Genomic DNA, 15,039 nt, shown 5'->3' with positions numbered 1-15,039 from the left:
GAGAGAGAGAGAGAGAGAGAGAAAGAGAGACATTATGTCAGTGTTATTTATAAAGCATTTTCCATGGTGGATTTTACTTCAAAGCAACTGCACAGAAAAGTAAACTAATTAATTTGTACATACTTGGAAGAATATAGGTAACTACAGGTCCATTAACTTCCTTAGTGTGGCAAATAGAAGTCAATGAGTTCGAAGCACTGCATTCATTATTTTAGTTCTGACTCACCTGGCAAAAAATGTCAATTGCCAGCCTGAAAAAACTGATTTTAAACACCAGCAATGTCCATTCTTATCCATTGACTCTAATATCTTAAAAGAGAACATAATTCTTCAGATATAGGGTACATTTTGAAATTTAAATTAAATCATCTACTGCTTTAATAATTTACCTCATCTCAGTGGCTAACAATTAAATATAATATATAAAGCGCGCCATCTAGAAAAAAAACTTTTGGAGTGAAAAGCCGTCTGTCGTCGATTAAACCGCTAAGGCCTCATCGTTTGATATATAAAAAAAATACAGTATTTATGGTAAAATAATAATTTAAAATGACCTTCTTGAGAGAAAAAAGCCCACTGGCCTTAAAAAAACATTGTGAATATTTTCTGGTGTTCAACGATCAAAACGGTCTGGTGACTGGAGGACTTTTATTATGACACGTGTTTATGCTGACGGTGAAGCACGGGTTTGGTTTTGCGTTGACTCTGGAGTGTGTTGTTGTTCTTCTGGCCGGCGGGGATGATGGAGCTTTCAGCATCAGACTCTGAATCTGAAGATCATGCCCAGCCTTTACTTCGCCGGAAAGACACCGAAGACATCCAGAAAGGTAGCAAGACATTAACAACGTGTCTTTTTGCATATGTATGCAGAGCTGTGTAATGAGCAGTGCACAGTACCATATGTGCTATATTATCAGTGATGAAAACGAACGTTAATGTTAACAGTTACTTCAAAGGTGATATTGAACGTGCTAATGTAGTTTTAATAGTTGTGGTTTAGAGACTATGTGCTGTATGACTTGACTATTTGCTGGAATAAACTACTGATTAAACTACTTATAGTAGTAACTTTATCTATATCGTCTCAGTTGTTCAGTTCATCCTAAAAGTGCAGACTTGATCTCTTTAGATGAGTGTTATTGTCGCAGTCTACATTAATAATGCAATAGCTTTTCAGATGAGCCTTCTTAACAGAAAGTCGCGTGAAGGAGGAAGTGTAGTAGTCATGCAGGTAACCGTCACGATACAGTGTAGTTCTCTAATATACATCAGTGATAACAGCCCTGTTACTTCTGTCCGCTTTTACTAGTCAGATAGCATACGGTAATATGTTGAAATATACTAGTTAATGTTTTATTGTTATTGTAGATATGGTTGTTATTAGGGACGCTCCGAGGAATTTTGCAGGTGATACCGAGTACCAATTCCTTGAGATGGTCATCTACCGAAACCAAGTACCGATTCTGATGCTTTAAGCTGTACAATGCATAAAGCATATTTCCCATCTGAGTATGAAACTTAAGTGGAGATCTCTCCTTACCTAAGGGAATCAAGATGTTGCATATTATTCCTTAAACATGTCATATAAACATTTAGTGTGGACATAATGGTTTGAAGCAGCACTACAGAAATTAATAGATAAAACAGATACAAAAAAATTGGTAAGAAAAATGACTAACAAAGCGATTTAGAAACAAACGAGTACACATTACACCTGTACTGGTTTCCCTACACTGGCTGCCAATCCAGTTTATAATTCAGTACAAAGTTCTGTTGTATGTTTTTAAATGCCTCCATGGCCTGGCCCATGAGTATATTTCTGAGCTATTTAATATACACCAACCTGTGAGATCTCTTCGCTCTAAGGACCGTCTCTATCTGCAAGTTCCACGATCACGCTTAAAATGTCGAGGTGATAGAGCTTTCTCAGTAGCAGCTCCAAGACTCTGGAACGATCTTCCACTCTCCTTAAGAACAGCTCCAACTTTTGAGTCTTTTCAGAGGTCACTGAAAACACACTTATTTTCTTTAGCTTTTAATCATGTGATGTGAGCTTATGTATTTTAGTTTTTGTGTATATTTGCATGCGTTTTGTGTGTTTTTTGTACAGCACTTTGGTACCCATTGTGGTTTGTTGAAAGTGCTATAGAAATAAATTGAGTTGAGTTGAGAAACATTGCAAATAATGAAAGAAGAATTCAACATGTCTCAATGAAGTTTGGAGCGCAAATTTGATGCATAAGAAGTTAAAATGTACACCTTTAAATCCATTACTTCTTTACTAAAAGGAAATAAGTCCATAAACTACTGTTTATTGCAATATTTATATTATGATAAGTTATATTATTATGAAAAGTAAAAAAAAAAAAAAAAAAAAAAAAAAAAAAATATATATATATATATATATATATATATATATATATATATATATATATATATATATATATATATATTTATTTTTTTTTTTTAATTTCCCTAATATTTCCAGACAGTTTTTAATGAACTTGCAATATTGTTGAAAACACACAGCTTTCAGTTCTGGTATTTAAAAAAGATTTCATTTCTTGTATGTCCTCTGCTTGTAAACTCGTAAATAAACAGTTGTGATCGGTTCATGAGGTCGGCCAGATTAGCGAGTACCGAGTATCGAGTTATGAAATGTAATTATCAGCTGATACTGATCTCTGGCCGATCGAACAAAGCATCTCTAGTTGATATTATTATTAAAAGTAGTATTAAATTACTTTTAAGCCAAGGCACTTTAGGTGAACTGGGTATTTTAAAACAACAACAAAAATCTAATAGTGCTTGTTTTATTCTTTGTCGTTAGGGTAAGTTTTATTGAGTTTTTTTTTTGTGGGTGTACTAAAGGTTTTTATATGAACAATGCACTGATAGTGATGCATTGAAATAAAATTGTATATTGTTATGGGCATAACTGAATTAAATAGTAAATAGTCACAGATTTCGCTGGAAAATTTGTTCTGTAGTATTTGGTACATTTGTTTCGTGAAAAATATTAACTCCCCTTCAAGCAGAGGTGGTCAACCCTGTTTCTGGAGATCTACCTTCCTGCAGATTTCAGTTGCAACCCATAACAAACACACCTGCCTGTAATTATCAAGTGCTGTTCAGGTCCTAATTAATTGGTTCAGGTGTGTTTGATCAGGGTTGGGGCTGAACTCTGCAGGAAGGTAGATCTCCTGGAACAGGCTTGAGCACCCCTGCCTTAAAGGGATAGTTGGCTCGAAACCTTTATGTGTTTCTTTCTTCTGTCAGACACACTAAGAAGATATTTTGAAGAAAGCTGAAGCCTGTAACCTTTGAAATGCATAGAAGGAAAAACAAATACTAGGGAAGTCGATGGTTACAGGTTTTTTCTTTCTTCAAAAAAATCTCCAATTATGAAGAAAAGGTTTTGGAACAAGTAAAAGGTCAGGTGAGTAAATGCAGAAGTTTTGGGGCAAACTATTCCTTTATGTTTGAAAGTAAATTAGATTTCAATTAAATCATCTTAAAATAATTTAAAAAAAAATCCCCCCTGGCTGATTTAAACCTGCGACAATTCTATTCTTCCTATTGAATGATGAAAATAACCTCGTGATGAGTGTCGTTTGCTTGTGTAATAGGTGAAAACTATTGTAGGTTTGGTTGTAGGTTATTGTTTTATCTTACTACACTCATTTGAGTCTGCAAACACTTTCACAACTTGTGCACACAAAGTCCTACAGCTCCGTCAGGGTGAGGAAATGATAAGAGATATTTTAAGATCGATGTTTGACATTGGTTCCTGTCTGTTCTTCCAGCTCCTGCATGCGGCTCCTCTCGATACGGGTTGGCATTTTTGTCGTGTTATGGCTTCTTTGTGGCATATGCCCTCAGGGTGAACCTTAGTGTGGCAATGGTGGACATGCTGAAAAACAGTTCAACGGCAAACACCAGTTCCTCCATCTGCCCTCCTCACAACATCCCTGTACCCAAACACAATCACACCGTAAGAGCATATACCATATCATTTTACATGCGCTCTCTCTCTCTCTCTCTCTCATGCTGGGATGTATTACAATATGCATAATAAATTATATATTGCACTTAGGCATGGGACGATAACCGTTATCAAGGTTTACCATCATTTGGAAAAGTCAAGGTTTTAAAACCACCAAATGTTCTGCATATTCCTATGGTATATTCAGATCAATTCAATTCTCCTTTATTTGTATAGCGCTTATACAATGTAGATTGTGTCAAAGCAGCTTCACATAAAAGGTCATTGTAAATTGGAACAGTGTAGTTCAGTCTGTAGTGTTTAAGTTCAGTTCAGTTGAGCTCAGTTCAGTGTGGTTTAATAATCACTACTGAGAGTCCAAACACTGAAGAGCAAATCCAACGATGCGCAGCTCTACAGATCCCGAACCATGCAAGCCAGAGGCGACAGTGGAGAGGGAAAAAAAACTTCACTAATTGGCTAAAGTGAAGAAAAAAAACCTTGAGAGAAACCAGGCTCAGTTGGGCACGACCATTTTAGTTTCTCCGCTGGCCAAACGTCTTGTGCAGAGCTGCAGTCTCAGCAGCGGAGGCTGGAAGCTGGCCTCAGCGAAGACTCGTCTGTCCCTGGAGCATCACAGGAATCAGTCTCATGTTCTCCACTCCTCAATGACCACCACAGTAGCTGCTCAGGATACGGCCTGGTCCAGGATATGGAAACCTTGGGATCATCTCGTCGTTGGTCTTGGATCGAATCAGTGACTCTGCATAGTCTGAGGGCCTCGGGAAGAGTATCCCCCGGTGGAAATGGAGAATAAAGAGAATAATTACATATCTTTTATGTAAGATTTATGTTTTTTTTAAGACAATGGTATCTCCAGCAGAAAAGATTTCCAAAAATGCCATTTTAAATTGTAAATAAATCTGTTTTTGAAACTAATGAAGACAGCAGAAATGAATGATTTAGTTGAATTATTTAGCCTGACATGTTTAGCTGCTGTTCCAAAATATTTCAATGTTTCTTAACATAAAGTATATTGTGTTCAAAGGTGGAAAAGTTTTAGATTTTTACCCAGACATTTAAAAAGAACATATTTTAGAGCAGTAATCTCTATACCATGATATTTTGATCCTAGATTATCATTCCATCAGAATCTTATACCGCCCCATGCCTGATTGCACTGCTCTCTAAGTCACAATAATCCAATGTATGTTATTTCCAGACAACAACCGTTGAAACTAATAACACTTATATTAGATTATATGCTATATATTACAGTATATACAATATAGGATATTATGTCAGTGTGGGAACTTTTTTTTTTTACTTTTTGCATTTTTTATATTAGTATAAACAATAGTAGAAAATATTACCAATTTTAAAATGTACAGTTGAAGTCAGAATTATTAGCCCCCCTTTGATTTTTTTTAAATATTTCCCAAATGATGTTAAACAGAGCAAGGACATTTTCACAGTATGTCTGATAATATTTTTTTTTCTTCTGGAGAAAGTCTTTGTTTTATTTTGGCTAGAATAAAAGCAGTTTAGTCATAATCATAATAATTCAAAATAATTCAGACTTCAACTGTACTTTCTAAATAAAATTAAAAGACTGTAAGAAATGTGTGCGTGTGTGCAGTCGTAGTAGTTTATCTCTTGAATAATTGTGTTTTTAAACATGTTGGTTATTTCAACAGGCCAGGGTGTATGACTGGAACTCAGAGACCCAGGGCTGGATCCTGGGCTCTTTTTTCTATGGATATATAATTACTCAGATACCAGGTGGTTACTTGGCACGCAAGTATGGTGCCAAGTGGCTGTTGGGTCTCGGCATCCTCTGCACTGTGATCTTTACTCTGTTGACTCCGTTAGCCGCTGATCTGGGAGCAGGATACCTCATCGCTGTCAGGGTGCTGGAAGGCATTGGGGAGGTAACCTCAAAAATCACTTGCTTTTGTATTTTCTCTATTGTTTCTTTGCCAATCGCTTTGTTTTGGTAATCTAAATATTATTCATTCATTCATTTTCTTTTCGGCTTAGTCCCTTTATTAAGCTGGGGTCGCCACAGCGGAATGAACCGCAACTTATCCAGCATATGTTTTACACAGCGGATGCCTTTCAGCTGCAACCCATCACTGGGAAACATTCAAACACACTCATTCACATACATGCACTACGGAATTTAGCTTACCCAAATTAACCTGTACCCTATGTTTTTGGGCTTGCGAGGGAAACTGGAGCAGCTGGGGAGAACATGCAAACTCCACATAAAAATGCCAACTAATCCAGCTGGGGCTCGAACTAGTGACCTTCTTGCTGTGAGGTGATTGTGCTACCCACTGTGCTGCCCCTTCTAAATATTATTACGCACATTTTTGTAATATTGCATAAAAAGTGCTAAATAGAAACATCAAGAATTGGTCTCCAAATGCAAGATAACTTTACAACGTTTGTTACTGCATGTGACGTCTGCATACCTAGAGGCTCAGGTCAATAGTTATGTAGGAAAAAGTGGTTACCCTGCTTCCATTTGTCTTACTCAAAAAAAAAAACAAATTCATTTTCATTTGATATTTTGCATTATTTTCTCAGAAACAGTTTTGGAAACTGTGCTTTAATCACAAATGTTTTATACAATATAGGGATGCAGGATATTTCAAAACTATATTTTTATTTTCTACAATATGTATTGCAATATTTCACGAAATAAGTTGAATAACTTATAGAATTATAACTCAAAGATTTATTCTTTGCCTTTGAGTGATGCATGCATGTTATTTCATATCTATATTTCAGTTATTACATACAGTTGAAGTCATAATTATTAGCCCCCCTGTTAGTTTTTTTCGCCAATTTCTGTTTAACGGATAGATGATTTTTTTTTAAAACACATTTCTAAACATATTAGTTTTAATAACTCATTTCTAATTACTGATTTATTTTATCTTTGCCATGATGACAGTAAAAAATATTTGACTATTTTTTAAGACACTAGTATTCAGCTTAAAGTGATTTAAAGGCTTTACTAGGTTAATTAGGTTAACTAGGCAGGTTAGGGTAATTAGGCAAGTTATTGTATAACGATGGTTTGTGCTGTAGAAGAAAAAATATTATCAGACTTACTGTGAAAATTTCCTTGCTCTGTTATACATAATTTGGGAAATATTTAAAAAAGAAAAAAAAATTAAAGGGTGTCTAATAATTCTGACTTCCCACTATATATATATATATTTCCTTTTCCTATATTTTTAATGCAAGTTTTATTTTTTTATTAAACATTTTCTTTGAATCAAATTCAGTTGTGTAAATATGTGCTCTATAAATAGGGTTTGCATTTGCAAAAAAGATAATTAATTAGGGGAGTTAATTACCCACATAGATAAATAAAGTAGAGCAACAATATAAATGAACACTATTCAGGTAGAGAAATAAAATAATTTTAGTCTTTAGTGTATAAATAATTAAATAAAATTAATCTTTGTCAAAGTTACTTAATGTAATAATTCCTTGTGCCCAAACGCTTTAAACCCACCTAAAATGCTTACTGATGACACGCAAATGATAAACTTTCAATTTATTATGGTTGCACTGACATGACTTCTCAATTTTGATGTGTTCTGAACTGTTTACCTGGTCAACTGTAATCCTGACTCCACATTGCACATCCTGTGATGTTAAAACGATATGCTGTTCAGCTCTAATATAATATTAAGCTTTTTCATGAAAGTTCAATTTTTTAATTTAATAGGAGTGTCTCTGCTGTGTAATTGGTGTGATAGTTAATGAAGGTGTTATTAATATTAAAAAAAATAAATGTTGCTTTTTGGGTTTCCAGGGAGTGACGTATCCGGCAATGCATGCTATGTGGGCATCATGGGCTCCACCTCTGGAGAGAAGTCGACTGCTCACTATATCTTACACAGGTTACAAAAACTATATACATATATATATATATATATATATATATATATATATATATATATATATATATATATATATATATATATATATATATATATATATATACTCATTTGATTTGTAACAGTCTTTTCAAGCGTTTAGTGTGTTCTTTAATTTAAGTTTGTTTTCCTTTTACAGGTGCTCAGCTTGGAACTGTAGTGGCCCTTCCTCTTTCTGGACAGATCTGTTTCTATCTAGACTGGACATATGTTTTTTATATATTTGGTAAGATTATTTATGAAACACATGTAAGAGTGAACTTTGTGCACAAGCAGCATCAAGTGTAAAACTAAAGATGCTTTCACTTTCTTTTTTTCCAACCCTTAATTGGCATTTTGAATTGTATTTTTTACCAATTATAGGAGCTGTTGGCCTTCTTTGGTTTTTTCTTTGGATTTGTTTCGTCAGCAACAGTCCCAGCTCACACAAAAGAATCACAGAGGCTGAAAAGACCTACATAATGTCATCTTTAAAGAATGAAGTATGTTATCTCAGTGTCTATCTTTAAGGGGTTTTATTCTCCATCCAGTTAATGTTTGAGTCTTTAATGGACCATTTATTATAATGTGTCATTTCTTGCACAGCTGTCCCCAACCACAGATTACATCCCATGGACATCAATCTTCAAGTCTATGCCATTATGGGCCATAGTTGTGGCACATTTCTCTTACAACTGGACCTTTTATACTTTGCTGACTCTCTTACCCACCTACATGAATGATGTGCTCGGCTTCAGCATTCAGCAGGTAATAAATAATAAAGCAGGACTGATGTCCTTTTTCCAAATTATAATATTTGCAATTTATATGTTCATGTTTTGAGTGTTTTGTATGCTAATATTAAAGATTAGCATGCAGAATGTGATATACAGCACTATTATGTTTATTATTATTAATATAAGTAGTTATATTACATTTTATTAGTTTTATTATTCATATAAATTATATTGTTACTATTAATCTTTTTATTTACTAAATAAAACCGTTAAAACAATTGGCACTGGTAACACATTTTTAAAAGGTTTTAGAAACGTTTTTGCTCTTCCAGAAGGGAGTTATTAATTAACTTCTACTGTGTTAAAATAAAGTTCAAATTAACATTGTGAAATGTACATGAACTTTTTCTTGTTTTTTTATTAATATACTGTACAATGTAATATATGACTATAATTGCAAACAACATCATTTTAGTCTGTAGTTTCACACAATCCTTCAGAAATTGTTCTAATAAGCTGATTTGTTGCGCATTAATATTTCTTACTAATAACACAATAGTTGCATAATAGTTTTTGCATACTCCTTTGTTTATTTACAGGATTCTTCAGAAATGTGACCCTGATGGGTATTGCACAAAAGTAAGATAAGGGATAAGGCTGGGATTTTGAGGATATCCTGGCTGAATTTAGCCTTGAAATTAAGCTAAATTAAGTTACAATGGACAATTATTTTTTGCAGCTTGCCTGCTGCAGAGCAGGCTAACAACCAGGCTTAGACTAACTCTAGTGATTTATATGTTAGAAAAGCGCATTATAAAAACATGTATTATTATTATTCTGTTAGTTTCGTTGTCAATGCTGCAAGAAATTAATGCGTTTACAGTCATTCCATGCTCTTGGCTATTTTATATATTTTACAACCATTAGAATTAAAAATAAATATGTTATATTTAGTTAGAAATTATTTTATATATGGTCATATAAATCCATTTCAGATTTAAGGATAAGGGAGATATAGATAAGAGACAAAAAATAGATGAATGATTAGAGAAAAAAATACATATATAGTGCTCAGCATAAATTAGTACAGCTCCTTTTAAAAATGAATATATCTATCAATTTCTTAATGAATATAGACTATAAATTTGGTGCATTTAAACAAAAGTTGTATTCATTTTTTATATATTTTTATGTTTATATTAATATATAATGAAAAGTGGTATATAAATGATATAGAGATGAAGATTCAAAAAACTTGATCAAATAAACTAAACAGATAAAATAGATCTACAATATCGGGTAAATGTTTGCAATAATCTTCACGATTAACAATTTAATTTGTTATTGTTTTAATTTTGTAAGATCCTTAGACCAATGTTTCCCAACCCTGTTCCTGGAGGCACACCAACAGTACATATTTTGGATGTCTCCCTTACCTGACTAATTACCTTCAGGTTTTGGAGTCTCTTCTTATGTTCTAATTAGGTGATTCAGGTGTGTTTGATTAGGGAGACATTGAAAATGTGTACTGTTGGTGTGCCTTCAGGAACAGGGTTGGGAAACACTGCCTTAGACATGTCAGCATACATCAGTGGAAAGCTTATTTCTTTAGCTTTAATAGGATCTAAAAAATCTCAATTTAAATAAAAAATGACATTATGACTGGTTTTGTGGTCCCGGGCAAAAATGATCAGATTATTTGTAGCAAAGTATCTTCACTTTCCATTGAATGCATTATTGCTGAATTTAAGTATTCATAAATCATTCTGACCATAAACACTAATTAGAGTATTTCATCTAGAAATAGGTCACCAGGGAATGGCCATTGACTATTTTCAAGATGCCCAGTTGGTTGCTCTTTAGTTAAGCATGAGCTCAATGTATATTTCTCAGAATGGGATGCTCTCGGCCCTGCCTTATCTTGGTTGTTGGCTGCTGGCTTTACTGGGCGGTCAGTTGGCGGACCTCCTGAGAGAGAGGTTTCTTTTCCGCACCGTCATTGTGCGCAAGGCTTTCACTGTAATAGGTGAGGCACTCACAGACACTTCACTGTTACAGACATGCTGATAGGACGAGTTAACTGATGATGTGTGTTGAATGTGTCCAGGAATGGCAGGACCAGCCGTCTTCCTGGTGGCAGCAGGATACACTGGCTGTAACTACATCCTGGCTGTGGCCTTCCTCACCATCTCTTCCTCTCTAGGAGGAATTTCAGCCTCTGGATTTAACATCAACCATCTGGACATTGCTCCCTCGTAAGACAAGACATTTTATTGACAATAACGTTTTTTTTTTTTTTATGGTTTCTGTGAATATGTGTCAAAAGTAAATTGTTTTCTTCACAGTTATGCTGGGATTTTGCTGGGAATTACAAACTCATTTGCCACTATACCTGGCATGGTCGGCCCTGTGATAGCAAGATCTTTGACCAAATCTGTAAGTTACATTTTCTTGCATTTCTGAAAATATATGTAATAAATATATGTTTAAATGTAATTAAATGTTGCCCACACGGAATCTGCAAGTGCAGAAATCCACAGATTTTAGCCCATCATTGAGTCTATTTATTTAGTTGTGTAAATGTGTGTAAACTGATATTTATTCCGTTTTTAAATGAATTTTAGTAATATTATTGACAAACATGAAAATGTTCATATGATATATCTACAATACAGTTTATAAAGTAATAATTTCTGTCTTTTAGGGGATTTATTAAATAAGCAGTGCTTCCCACACATAGACTTTACTTGGGCAGGCAGCTCCTGGTATATTAATGTACTTACCAAATACAAGTAGTGACACTTTTTTTTTTACTCTTATTATCATCCTATTACACTATATTGTATCCATATAAATATGGATATATATATATATATAACTATAACATAATATATATAACTATATAATATATAACTAAACATCCGCGATCGATTAAAGTAGTCTCTCGTTTACCCATTTTGTTCGGTGTGCGCGAGACCTGTCAGCACTCACAGAGACAGTCTCACTTGCTCTGCAGATCCACAGAGACATGCCATTTTGGCACTTAAACAAATTGTCCGGCCGGGCTTTCTGAATTTCCTAAATGTCCGGGACTCGGCTCTTGCTTTCTAAAGCTGTGATTAATTGTATGCATTTTTCCATTACCTTTTTACTTAAGCCTACTTTCGCTTGGCTTTGCAGCTGACTGCACATGCAGTCACGAGAGCGAGAGAAACATTCAGTAATTCATTCTTGAATCCAAACAACTCAGAAAAACTTTACTATATATATTTAGAGAGGATAAAATGATTGGTCTAAACTGGCTGCAAAATATATGTACACCTTTAGTAATGGTTAATCAACCCATTTGCCTGATGGGTTGCCTCTACACGTTTTAATCTTGTAACTATTATCATTTTTAGAGATATTGTCTGTAATTCCTTTTTCTGTCATTTATTTCTCAATTGCTGTATATTTGACTAATTTGATGATGTCATTAGGTTATACTACATGGCTATTTTATATCTAAAATGCTTTGGCATTCAAGTTTGCCTTGAACTTGAAAGTAATAATCAATAAAATTCTTGTTAAAATTATATTATGTTTTGTTTGTCGCATATAGTTATCTACTTATGTGATGTGGGTAAATGGTGTGTTTCAATCCTGCTACCACCGCAAGTATATTTCAAACCTGTGGGAAGCACTGTATATAAGACTTGCCTTGTTTACCAATTAAGTGGATCTAATTGAATTTGTAATTGTAAACATTAAATTAAAGTTCAAAAGGTATATTTTTTATTTCATATTCTAAGTTTTTAGTTACGATACTCTTAAAATCATTCTGCATAAATCCGCAGATTTTTTACAAAATTCCGTGCAGAAATAGCAATAAATGTTCGCAGATTCTGTCTGGCACTAGTACTGACTATGTGTACGTTTACATGACGAAGATGCATTTAAAAGTATTATTTAATAAGTATTTAAAAATTCCTTAAAATGTTGTAGTACTTTTACCACAATCCTGTTCATCTACGCTCTTGTGCTTATGTAGTCCCACATTGTTTTCAAGTACTTACGCGTGATTACAGACGGTACACTAAACTTGTGTACTATTGTCATATTAATGAAAACGCATAGGCCAAAATGCATAAAATGTTTTGAGTGTGTGTAAGCATACCTTATATTGCAGTTGTGCTGCATAATCTGAAAAGATTCTAGCTCCTTTCACACTTTAAGACTTTTCTGGAAAATTACCGGTAAAATCCTGTGGAGAGATCATGTGTGAACAGGCTCTTTTTACAAAATATTTCAGGTAATTTTCTACAATGAGAAGTTGTAACATTACTGGTAAATAGTCAGAATCGTGTTGTTTGTGAACAGCACATTTCTGAACATGCGACAATTTGTTTTATGTACGTTTACAGCAAGAATTTGGTCAATTTACTTGGGCTACTGTGAAGCGGGCTTGTTTTTATTGTTGTTTTGTTTTTGTATGAGTTTTATTGGTGTGTAGGTGGTCATATGTGTGCTATGCATCAATTTTAAAAGAAAAAGTACTTGTCATCAATTCCCAGTTTTTTTGACTGTGAGAAAAAGTAATAAATGCTTGAATATTTTGTTTTAATCTAGAACACTATTCCGGAGTGGCAAATTGTCTTCTACATCTCTGCAGCAATTAATATTTTTGGAGCCGTTTTCTTCACAATATTTGGCAAGGGTGCAGTCCAACCTTGGGCTGTCCAGACAATACACATCCAGTGAGACTTGACTACAGTTAGCCAATTCTTAAAGGCCAAAGGGACGTACGTATTTTAAATTCCATAGAGATTTTATAGGTAATTGCATATGGTTTGCAAACTAATGAATATTGCACAATCAAGATTTTAATGAGTTAATTTGAGCTATTTTATATTGGTGATATCTGTATTAGTTATAAATGTCAGTTGTTTAGACAACTTTTTTTGTTTTAATGAAATTGTAAATGAAGGGAAGAATACAAAAGTGTCTTTATGGTACAATTAGCCATGATAAGGAGATAAAGGGTTTAACTACACAACCTCAAAAGGATCAAAGGAGTTCCTGAATTAACCCTTTATGTAGCGCACTCATTGAAATACTCAGTGAAAAAAAAAATTGGCGTGTTACTGGGAGTTGATACAAGACTTCTGAACTTAATTTTATGTTGCACGCAACATCAGTGAAGTGGAACCCACCCAGCAGGCACAGGACATCAGATTGACGTTGTACTCCACCATCATGGGAAAGTTGTATTTTGTTTGGAAATGAAAATCAGGCCGACATCAATGTCCAACTTCCATCCTAAAATTAACCAAATATCTGCATCGAATGATGTTACCACTTTGACATCTATCTGACGTTGAATTTTGGTTGCCATACCTGATGAATAAATGTCAGTATTTGACTTCAATATGACATTGTCCTTAGACTCTGGCTAGACAGTGAATTTTGGTCACCTGACATTACAACTTAAATCTAACCGAATTTAAAGTCTTATGATGTTGTGTGCCCTCTGGGAAGTCTTTGCCAGATAAAGGGTTAATAAGACATACAGAACTCTTTTAGAGAATTGTTTTAGACATTTAAAGTGCAACCAGAAATATAAATGAGCTGTTAAATGACTTACCTTCAACCCAAGTCGTATTTTTTAGAAGATCTATAGAAGATTTTATCTGAAACTGGGGTCCTTGTGGATTTATAAAATGTAGGCCAGTAGCTACTTTTTTGCACAAACTGTTATTTTGCATCACAAGACCTCAATGTATTATCAGGAGCCACATGTATTGATTTTGTTGTAATGATGTTTTTAAAACCCTCCAAATGTCAAAATGTTTGCTTTTCAAATCTGTTGATTTGCATTTTATGAATCATTAAGGACCAAAGTTTCAGCTAAATATATATATGGATGGAGTTAAGTAAATTAACAGCAATATTAAATTATTGTGTGTGAACTATCCGTTTTAAGACTTGTAAGTCCAAATGCAGTTACTATTTAAGTACTGAATTGTTAAATCAGTTCTGTTTTTAATATTTCAAATAATCCTTAAAAATAGAACTTGGATTATTTAGCAGAATCTTTTATGATTCACATCCTTATGGAATATGCCTTACTGTAGACCTGATTAGCACAACACAACACCATGTCCAAGCAACAGGTCCAAGAGAAGCCATGCCTTGTTTTTACATTTTAACCTTTGTGCACAGTAGCAGACAAATGATTTGTTTACAATTTTTCTTGTTTTTGTGCAATCCAGTGATATGACAGCTAAAACCTATGTAAACACTGTTATGTAATCTGTCAAGATGATGCAACACGATGCCTATCAAATGTGTATACATAATAAAGCTACTGTTGAGTTGATTTACTCTTTAATATAAGATC

The 15,039-nt window shown here is 34.0% G+C and overlaps 1 protein-coding gene across 2 annotated transcripts; it reads left to right on the top strand.

Annotated features, from left to right (window-relative positions):
• The first annotated feature begins 684 nt into the window (after positions 1 to 684).
• slc17a5 (solute carrier family 17 member 5) lies at positions 685 to 15,018 on the top strand. 2 transcript variants are annotated; one of them, XM_056471574.1, is made up of 11 exons: positions 685 to 827; positions 3,807 to 3,994; positions 5,683 to 5,916; positions 7,821 to 7,908; positions 8,084 to 8,170; positions 8,308 to 8,426; positions 8,530 to 8,691; positions 10,554 to 10,686; positions 10,768 to 10,915; positions 11,006 to 11,096; positions 13,269 to 15,018. In XM_056471574.1, exons 1-11 carry the CDS (start codon positions 740 to 742, stop codon positions 13,398 to 13,400), a joined length of 1,470 nt encoding a protein of 489 aa, XP_056327549.1. In that variant the 5' UTR covers positions 685 to 739; the 3' UTR covers positions 13,401 to 15,018. The 2 variants fall into 2 exon arrangements, with proteins under 2 accessions (XP_056327549.1, XP_056327550.1); XM_056471575.1 differs by lacking the exon at positions 5,683 to 5,916.
• Positions 15,019 to 15,039: the final 21 nt, after the last annotated feature.

Source organism: Danio aesculapii, chromosome 13 (assembly GCF_903798145.1).
Source record: "Danio aesculapii chromosome 13, fDanAes4.1, whole genome shotgun sequence".
NCBI classification, from domain to species: domain Eukaryota; kingdom Metazoa; phylum Chordata; class Actinopteri; order Cypriniformes; family Danionidae; genus Danio; species Danio aesculapii.
The sequence above is the reverse complement of the archived record's forward strand: the minus strand, read 5'-3'. Positions and strand labels throughout refer to the sequence as shown.

What these genes read in the sequence shown, in the direction of transcription:
- slc17a5 (XM_056471574.1), top strand. Translation starts at nt 740, where the DNA reads ATGATGGAGCTTTCAGCATCAGACTCTGAATCTGAAGATCATGCCCAG. An exon ending in CACCGAAGACATCCAGAAAG is followed by an intron (nt 828 to 3,806) that starts GTAGCAAGACAT and finishes CTGTTCTTCCAG; the next exon opens with CTCCTGCATGCGGCTCCTCT. An exon ending in CAAGATCTTTGACCAAATCT is followed by an intron (nt 11,097 to 13,268) that starts GTAAGTTACATT and finishes GTTTTAATCTAG; the next exon opens with AACACTATTCCGGAGTGGCA.